General features: G+C 46.5%; 1 protein-coding gene across 2 annotated transcripts in view; it reads left to right on the plus strand.

The window, feature by feature from the left end:
* LOC123752585 (uncharacterized) overlaps nt 1-8,184 on the plus strand; it is a 147,806-nt gene extending 139,622 nt beyond the window's left edge. The window contains exons 5-6 of one of the 2 annotated variants that reach the window (XM_069324445.1): nt 1,942-2,229; nt 2,346-8,184. In XM_069324445.1, the coding sequence (XP_069180546.1) occupies nt 1,942-2,229; nt 2,346-2,861 (804 nt within the window). In that variant the 3' untranslated portion in view covers nt 2,862-8,184. The remainder of the gene's footprint in view (nt 1-1,941; nt 2,230-2,345) is intronic. The other variant, XM_069324446.1, reaches the window with a different exon arrangement.
* Nucleotides 8,185-10,916: the final 2,732 nt, after the last annotated feature.

Here is a 10,916-nt window from a genome sequence, read left to right on the forward strand (position 1 = left end):
CTGACCACAGGTGATAATGGGGCTGACACTGTCAACAGGTGATAATGGAGTTGACACTGATCACAGGTGATAAGGGGCCTGACACTGTCAACAGGTGATAATGGTGCTGACACTGACCATAGGTGATAATGGGGCTGTCACTGACCACAGGTGATAATGGGGCTGTCACTGACCACAGGTGATAATGGGGCTGACACTGACCACAGGTGATAAGGGGTCTGACACTGTCAACAGGTGATAATGGGGCTGACACTGACCACAGGTGATAATGGGGCTGACACTGACCACAGGTGATAATGGTGCTGACACTGTCCACAGGTGATAATAGTGCTGACACAGTCCACAGGTGATAATGGGGCTGAGACTGACCACAGGTGATAACGGTGCTGACACTGTCCACAGGTGATAATGGGGCTGAGACTGACCACAGGTGATATCGGTGCTGACACGGTCCACAGGTGATAATAGGGCTAACACTGTCCACAGGTGATAATATTGCTGACACTGACCACAGGTGATAATTGAGCTGACACTGTCCACAGGTGACAACGGGGCTGACACGGTCCACATGTGACAACGGGGCTGACACTGTCCACAGGTGATAATGGTGCTGTCACTGTCCACAGGTTATAATGGTGCTGACACTGACCACAGGTGATAATGGGGCTGACAATGTCCACAGGTGATAATGGGGCTGACACTGACCACAGGTGATAATGGGGCTGGCACTGACCACAGGTGATAATGGGGCTGACACTGTCCACAGGTGATAATGGGGCTGACACGGTCCACAGGTGATAATGGGTCTGACACTGACCACATGTGGTAATGGGGCTTATACTGTCCACAGGTGATAATATAGCTGACACTGTCCACATGTGATAATGGGTCTGACACTGACCACAGGTGATAATGGGGCTGACACTGTCCACAGGTGATAATGGAGCTGACACTGACCACAGGTGATAATGAGGCTGACACTGTCCACAGATGATAATGGGGCTGACACTGTCCACAGGTGATAATGGAGCTGACACTGACCACAGGTGTTAATGGGTCTGACACTGACCACAAGTGGTAATGGGGCTGACGCTGTCCACATGTGATAATAGTGCTGACATTGTCCACATGTGATAATGGTGCTGACACTGTCCACAGGTGATAATGGGGCTGACACTGACCACAGGTTATAATGGGGGTTACACTGACAACAGGTGATAATGGGGCTTACACTGACCACAAGTTATAATGGGGGTTACACTGACAATAGGTGATAATGGGGCTGACACTGACCACAGGTGATAATGGTGCTGACACTGTCTACAGGTGATATGGGGCTGACACTGACCGCAGGTGATAATGGGTCTGACACTGACCACAGGTTATAATGGGGGTTACACTGACAACAGGTGATAATGGGCCTGACACTGTCCACATGTGATAATGGTGCTGACACTGTCCACATGTGATAATGGTGCTGACACTGACCACAGGTTATAATGGGGGTTACACTGACAACAGGTGATAATGGGGCTGACAGTGACCGCAGGTGATAATGGTGCTGACACTGTCCACAGGTGATAATGGTGCTGACACTGTCCACAGGTGATAATGGTGCTGACACTGTCGACAGGTGATAATGGTGCTGACACTGTCGACAGGTGATAATGGTGCTGACACTGTCCACAGGTGATAATGGTGCTGACACTGTCCACAGGTGATAATGGAGCTGACACTGTCCACAGGTGATAATGGTGCTGACACTGTCCACAGGTGATAATGTGGCTGACACTGTCCACAGGTGATAATGGTGCTGACACTGTCCACAGGTGATAATGTGGCTGACACTGTCCACAGGTGATAATGGGGCTGACACTGTCCACAGGTGATAATGGGCCTGACACTGTCCACAGGTGATAATGGGGCTGACACTGTCCACAGGTTGAGGACCTCCGCAGGATGAGTGAACCCGTCAAGAGCCTGGTGGAGGCTGGCCGGGTGGTGGCCGTCAAGAGCCTGGTGGAGGCTGGCCGGGTGGTGGCCGTCAAGAGCCTGGTGGAGGCTGGCCGGGTGGTGGCCGTCAAGAGCCTGGTGGAGGCTGGCCGGGTGGTGGCCGTCCAGGAAGACCAAGATGGCCGCCGCTCCGCCAGGATAACTCTACAAGACGGACAGCTGTACCTCCACCCACTCCTGCGTCAGCCCACGCCCGCCCACGCCCACACCCTCCAGGTTACTTTATTACACCCACTAGTCTTACTGACATTACTGACTTACTGAGTTGTGATAACTAATATGATAACATTTTGTTATACAGTTACCAGCATGATTTATATCATCTTGTGCAGGAGAGTGATGTTGTGGGCGTGCTGGACCCCTCCTGCACCCTGGCGTTCCTTGACCTCGGGTGGGCGGGGTCAACAAGAGGGCGGGTCACCATCCGGCTGACCCCTGACACACCGCTGGCCAGACAGTTTGTGTTGTTGTGTACGGGCCAGCGGGGCCACACCTACCACAACACTAAACTGTTGTGGGTGGCGGACAAGGGTCAGCCGGGGGAGTGGGTGGTGGGCGGAGACTACAAGAGTAATGATGGTAAGGGAGGAGCCCCACTGTTGCCTGACCTCCAGGGGCAGTACCGGGAGTCAGGCCAGGCAGGAGCTGTGTTGTCCAGGTGCTGGCCGCTGGGGGGTCCCAGGAGTGCCCAGTTCATCATCACCACCAGGGACCGCCAGGGTGGTGACCAGTGGTCAGGTGTCTTCGGTGATGTGGTGAGCGGCCTGGATGTGGTGAGGGCAGCGGTCAACCACAGTAACATTACGGAGGTGACTGTGGTGGACTGTGGTGTTGTACTGCCACTCTAGTTCACTGTACCATCACCATCACTACTGTGGTGTTGTGTTGCCACTCTAGTTCACTGTACCACCACCATCACTACTGTGGTGTTGTGCTGCCACTCTAGTTCACTGTACCATCACTACTATGGTGTTGTGCTGCCACTCTAGTTCACTGTACCATCACCATCACTACTATGGTGTTGTGCTGCCACTCTAGTTCACTGTACCATCACCATCACTACTGTGGTGTTGTGCTGCCACTCTAGTTCACTGTACCACCACCATCACTACTGTGGTGTTGTGCTGCCACTCTAGTTCACTGTACCATCACTACTATGGTGTTGTGCTGCCACTCTAGTTCACTGTACCATCACCATCACTACTGTGTTGTTGTGCTGCCACTCTAGTTCACTGTACCATCACCATCACTACTGTGGTGTTGTGCTGCCACTCTAGTTCACTGTACCATCACCATCACTACTGTGGTGTTGTGCTGCCACTCTAGCTCACTGTACCACCACCATCACTACTGTGGTGTTGTGCTGCCACTATAGTTCACTGTACCATCACTACTGTGGTGTTGTGCTGTCACTATAGTTCACTGTACCACCACCATCACTACTGTGGTGTTGTGCTGCCACTCTAGTTCACTGTACCATCACTACTGTGGTGTTGTGCTGCCACTCTAGTTCACTGTACCATCACCATCACTACTGTGGTGTTGTGCTGCCACTCTAGTTCACTGTACCATCACCATCACCACTGTGGTGTTGTGCTGCCACTCTAGTTCACTGTACCATCACTACTGTGGTGTTGTGCTGGCACTCTAGTTCACTGTACCACCACCATCACTACTGTGGTGTTTTGCTGCCACTCTAGTTCACTGTACCATCACCATCACTACTGTGGTGTTGTGCTGCCACTCTAGTTCACTGTACCATCACTGCTGTGGTGTTGTGCTGCCACTCTAGTTCACTGTACCACCACCATCACTACTGTTATGTTGTGCTGCCACTCTAGTTCACTGTACCATCACTACTGTGGTGTTGTGCTTCCACTCTAGTTCACTGTACCATCACTACTGTGGTGTTGTGCTGCCACTCTAGTTCACTGTACCATCACCATCACTACTGTGGTGTTGTGCTGCCACTCCAGCTCACTGTACCATCACTACTGTGGTGTTGTGCTGCCACTCTAGTTCACTGTACCATCACCATCACTACTGTGGTGTTGTGCTGCCACTCTGGTTCTCTGTACCATCACTACTGTGGTGTTGTGCTGCCACTCTAGTTCACTGTACCATCACTACTGTGGTGTTGTGCTGCTACTCTAGTTCACTGTACCATCACCATCACTACTGTGGTGTTGTGCTGCCACTAGTTCACTGTACCACCACCATCACTACTGTGCTGTTGTGCTGCCACTATAGTTCACTGTATCATCACCATCACTACTGTGCTGTTGTGCTGCCACTGTAGTTCACTGTACCATCACCATCACTACTGTGCTGTTGTGCTGCCACTCTAGTTCACTGTACCATCACCATCACTACTGTGGTTTTGTGCTGTCACTCTAGCTCACTGTACCATCACTACTGTGGTGTTGTGCTGCCACTCTAGTTCACTGTTCCATCACCATCACTACTGTGCTGTTGTGCTGCCACTCTATTTCACTGTACCTCCACCATCACTACTGTGGTTTTGTGCTGTCACTCTAGCTCACTGTACCATCACTACTGTGGTGTTGTGCTGCCACTCTAGTTCACTGTACCATCACTACTGTGGTGTTGTGCTGCCACTCTAGTTCACTGTACCATCACTACTGTGGTGAGGTGCTGCCACTCTAGTTCACTGTACCATCACCATCACTACTGTGGTGTTTTGCTGCCACTCTAGTTCACTGTACCATCACCATCACTACTGTGGTGTTGTGCTGCCACTCTAGTTCACTGTACCATCACTACTGTGGTGTTGTGCTGCCACTCTAGTTCACTGTACCATCACCATCACTACTGTGGTGTTGTGCTGCCACTCTAGTTCACTGTACCATCACTACTGTGGTGTTGTGCTGCCACTCTAGTTCACTGTACCATCACTACTGTGGTGTTGTGCTGCCACTCTAGTTCACTGTACCATCACCATCACTACTGTGGTGTTGTGCTGCCACTCTAGTTCACTGTACCATCACCATCACTACTGTGGTGTTGTGCTGCCACTCTAGTTCACTGTACCATCACCATCACTACTGTGGTGTTGTGCTGTCACTCTAGTTCACTGTACCATCACCATCACTACTGTGGTGTTGTGCTGCCACTCTAGTTCACTGTACCATCACCATCACTACTGTGGTGTTGTGCTGCCACTCTAGTTCACTGTACCATCACTACTGTGGTGTTGTGCTGCCACTCTAGTTCACTGTACCATCACTACTGTGGTGTTGTGCTGCCACTCTAGTTCACTGTACCATCACTACTGTGGTGTTGTGCTGCGACTCTAGTTCACTGTACCACCACCATCACTACTGTGGTGTTGTGCTGCCACTCTAGTTCACTGTACCACCACCACCACTACTGTGGTGTTGTGCTGCCACTCTAGTTCACTGTACCATAACCCATCACCATCACTCCTGCATCACTATAGACTGTGGGTTTTGATGCCAATGTAATTCAAGTACAACCTTTATCACTATATTACCATAACTTCACTATCTTTGGTGTTTAACTATCATACGTGACTATCACTGCTGTATCACCATCATTTGCTCTTTCACAGTACTGTCACCTATCGTTGCTATATCACTATCACCTCACTATAACATCTATATCACCATCACCTCAGGTCCCACACCTGGGATAATGTACTGACCATGTTGAGTAACTGATTGTTGGTGTCACTATATGACAGCTGTTGTCACTGTTATATCACCAACAGCTCACTATCACTTTCACTGCTTCACCAACATCACCTCACTATCACTGTTATATCACTATCACTGATATATTACCATCACCTCACTATCACTGCTATATCACCACCTCACTATCACTTGCTATATCACCACCACCTCACCATCACTGCTATATCACCACATCACACTATCACTTCTATATCACCATTACCTCACTATCACTGCTATATCACCATTACCTCACTATCACTGCTATATCACCACATCACACTATCACTGCTATATAACCATCACCTCTCTATCACTGCTATATCACCACATCACACTATCACTGCTATATCACTATCACTGATATATCACATCACCTCACTATCACTGCTATATCACCATAACCTCACTATCACAGTTATATCACTATCACTTCTATATCACCATCACCTCACTATCACTGCTATATCACTATCACTAATATATCACCACCTCACTATCACTAATATATCACCACCTCACTATCACTAATATATCACCATCACCTCACTATCACTAATATATCACCTCACTATCACTAATATATCACCATCACTTGCTATATCACCATCACTTCACTATCACTTGCTATATCGCCATCACTTCACTATCACTTGCTATATCACCATCACTTCACTATCACTTGCTATATCACCATCACCTCACTATCACTTTCTATATCACCTTCACTGGTATATCACCTTCACCTCACTATCACTGCTATATCACCATCACCTCACTATCACTTTCTATATCACCATCACTGGTATATCACCTTCACCTCACTATCACTGCTATATCACCATCACTGGTATATCACCTTCACCTCACTATCACTGCTATATCACCATCACTGGTATATCACCATCACCTCACTATCACTGCCATATCACCATCACTGGTATATCACCTTCACCTCACTATCACTGCTATACCACCATCACTTGTACATCACCATCTCCTCACTATCACTGCTATATCACCATCACTGGTATATCACCTTCACCTCACTATCACTGCTATATCACCATCACTGGTATATCACCTTCACCTCACTATCACTGCTATATCACCATCACTGTTATATCACCATCACCTCACCATCACTGCTATATCACCATCACTGGTATATCACCTTCACCTCACTATCACTGCTATATCACCATCACTTGTACATCACCATCTCCTCACTATCACTCAGGTCCCACACATGGGGTCAAACACTAAGCTAAGTAACAAAACTTAGCTGTGGATAAGCTGCCATCTATATATTTTACACCAGAATATAACAATGTAATATAATATATATTATTTCATTATCCATAGTGTTACTCTACAGTTGTAAATTGGTCGGTGCTTGTTAGTCTGTAAATAATATTACTGCTAAACACTACTAATAATTATGTGTTTAAATCACGAAAATTTACTCATGATGAAAAATTAGTTTCAATAATTACCCCTGGAATCATTCCATGGTTTAGATATGTTGATGATATTTTGTGTATATGGCCTACAGATGTAAACACAGACGAATTTGTAGCTAAACTTAATGATCAAGTCACCTCTAGAAAATTTACTATGGAGACTGAAATTGGTAAATGTTTGCCATTCTTAGATATACTTATTCATAGGGAAGATTGTTCACTAAAGTTTAGTTTTTACAGGAAGTCTACGAATAATTTATCTTATTCATTATTTCTCAGGACAGATACAATGTGAAAAAATCTATTTTTTCCTCTATGTATCTCAAGAGCTCTTCGGGTTGTTAGTCCAGAATTCTTTGATGAAGAGTTTAAGAATATTGATTCTATTGGTCTCAAGCTTTGTTATCCACTGAGTTTTTTGGAAGTTTGCCGTAGCAAAGCACGTCGTACATATTATAATAATATATGCAGTGAGAAAATTCCCCCAAAGAATGTGTTGTGTTTTCCATATTTTTCTGGGTTTGAAAATATTGTGAAGGCCTTGAAACTTTTTGATATACATGTATTGTTTAATTACAAAAATACTGTTAGAAAACTATTAGTTAGAAACAGTCCTCGTAGTGATAATTGTATCATATATAAAATACCTTGTAAAGATTATAATAGGTTCTATATTGGGCAAACATCTTAAGATTTGAAATGTAGAATGTCGCAACATAAATACTCTGTAAGACATGGCCAATTGTCTAATGTGTTATTTGTTCATTTGTCAGAAAATTCCCACCAAATTGATTGGGAGATGGCTTCTTCATTAACGAATTGTAAAAGCACTTTCAGTAGGAACATAACTGAATCTGGTTTAATACAGATTACAAAATTATGTAACTAGAACATTAGCAGTGGTTTGTATAATTTAGATCCATTTTTGATTGATCAGTTAAAGGGCATTTTTAGTAGGATCATTGATACACATTTGTCTCACTAATACCATGTTAATATTATTATAGACTCGTGGGTTGGTTGGTGTCGTCGATCCTTCTCTACGGACAACCCAACCCACAACTCGGCAGTGCTTTTACTTCACTAGGAGATCACACTAGGCGTTTCTGGCTCTTGGAGAGGGGCTCGACGTCACACGTTTAGGGGATGCGGCTCCAACACTTAGCCTCGTTGTCACGTGCACACACCCACTCGAGCCGCTGTGACTCCCCACTCTCTCCTTAGGTGATATGATCTCCTCGATCCCCCTTTGACTTATTAATATTACCTTCTACCCTGTCCACAGCAGTGGTTCTTGGTTCTTTCTCTCTCCTTCTTTACTACCTCCTGGGAAGCCTCACTAGGACAAGGGCAAACACCAGCAAATTGTGACACATTTACTGGACAAAGCACATACACGATACATACACACATATAATAATAATGAATCCTATACTCTATAATATCACAATCAGGTTGCACTCCAACACCATCAGAACTCTATTATCAGCTTATCAAGTGGTATCCTATCTCCTGGTTCACCACCTGATACTATCAACCTCCTCAAATTGACCAAGCCTACGTACACTGTTGCACCATCAGCAAGATAACATATATATATAGAAAATCAGCATTTGAATGCAATAACATATACCAGTATAAATGTTCATTGATACTTCAGTATAAAAAAAACTCCTTGACATAAGAATGCCAACAGTCACTCACCTCTCACTGCGTCTTGCACGCTAATGACAACCAAACACTATCAACTCCCTACTAGTACTCCACCAGAACTTCCCCTTCCACCTCTGGAAGTTCACTACCCTAATATCTTTAGGTTCTGCCGGGCTTCACTACCAGGATCCTCTGCAGCTCCTCCAGGCTGCTATCATGAAGTTTCCTTGTGCAACTACGGTGCTTCACCCTTCTGTTAGGTTCTTCCACAGCTCTCTTGGCTGCTACACCACCTCTACAGAAGCACGTGACACTCCTCTTCACTGCTGCTTCTCCTCACAGCTCGAGGTCCTCTGCTCCACTACCTTGGAGTCTCATCAGCTACATCATCTGCTGGCTTCAAAGTTCTCAGCAACTTCTTCCCCAAAGAACAAACCTGCAACCCATCGACACTCCAATAAAATGTTCCCCTTTAACACATAAACAAAAATAACCACACAATATGCTTGCCTCAAACCTCTATCTGTCCTCTACATACAGTGAGAGTGGACTCCCCCGTTTTGGGAGGGTCCATACTCCACCTCGCCTGGCGGCGGTCCTCACTCGCTGGGAGGGTCTTCCTCCATCCGGAGCCAGGCTCCCTCAGTTGTCCGCCAGCGCTCAGAGGGGGCGGACGTCGCTCCGTGTTCCTCCCTCTCCACTCTCTTATTTCAGGCTTTCTGCCTTATTAAAACATGTCTAACTTATAAATAAACATTGCTACTGTCGCTGGGCACACGACCAACTACAAGTGATCACTATGAACTGGCGTATATCGTGCTTACCACAGATTAATTGGTCGAGGGCGCTTTCCCTCTGACGGCGTCTGGTCAGGGCGCTCCCACGGCCCACAATAATGCCTCCGGGCGGCTTAATATTCACTAATTATCGTCCACGACTTGAGACCACACGTCCCCAGCTCGATTCCACAGCTGGCACGTCTGCACACTTCTCTTCTCTTAGAGATATATCACTAGGGGTTCCCTTCTGACGGGAGCTCAACGGAGCGCGGCTTCCCCCTGCGATGTCTGGCACTCAAGTGAGGTCAAGGTCCTCCAGAAGCGAGCCTCACGCCTCCAGCAAAATGTCCGCATCTCCTAGCCCGTCATTTATCTATTTCCTTACTCACTGCCCATAATCTTAAATTGTTTTACATATCCAACCAGCCATTTTACATATGCGTTATCACCTCAATACTTGCTAGACCTTCTAATCAGGTCAGGCTTGCTGAATAACTCTCAAGGAGGGAGACTCGTTTCTCCTGTAGGCTGAGATCATAACACTTCCCTCCCCTTATTTTTGAGAGTTATTCCAGTGGCAAAGCTCGGGATAATACATCCGCCACTACACTGTCTCGTTCTTCAACCAATTGGTTCGAACGGTTGATCTGCTTACGTACTCCCTTAGGAGTCTACAATTAGTTCGTTGCTCCTTGCAACATCTGGCTCACAACTCGCCAGAAACATGATCTTCTCATAAACGATCTGACTTCTCTGGCACCTGTTGGCTAGGCTGTCCTCCTTGGACGCCTGCACTCCATCGTTCCACTCTACTTATTGTCTCCACCCTCCGTTTCCTCGTCTTCTTCTCTTCTCGTCCAGAGTCAGACATCTACTGTCTGTACCTCCTCTGTCGTCTTCATACTTCCATCTACTGCCATTATACTTTCGCCTCCTGTCATCATACTTCACTCCCTCGTCTTCACCGACGATTCTCCCTTTCGTCTCCTCATTTATCCAAGACATCGTCCTGTTTGACTTCCATCGAGTCCTCGGCTTTCTTCTATTCATCCATGCTTGTATCATCATCCTCTTCCCACACTTTTCACCTCTATACAACCCCATTTCTTCTCCTTCAACACTTCTTCTTTCCCTAAAAGTTTCTTCGGGAACTGTATTACATCCAACAGCACTCGACCGTACACGTCACCTTGCCTCTCCCAGAGTGCTCGTAAGCATCTCTCCACACATACTGTCTCTTCTCCTTTCATTTTCCCGGCTATTACTCTTCTTCACTATCTCTCCTCCACGTT

This window comes from Procambarus clarkii, chromosome 14 (assembly GCF_040958095.1).
Source record: "Procambarus clarkii isolate CNS0578487 chromosome 14, FALCON_Pclarkii_2.0, whole genome shotgun sequence".
Taxonomy (NCBI): Eukaryota; Metazoa; Arthropoda; class Malacostraca; order Decapoda; family Cambaridae; genus Procambarus; species Procambarus clarkii.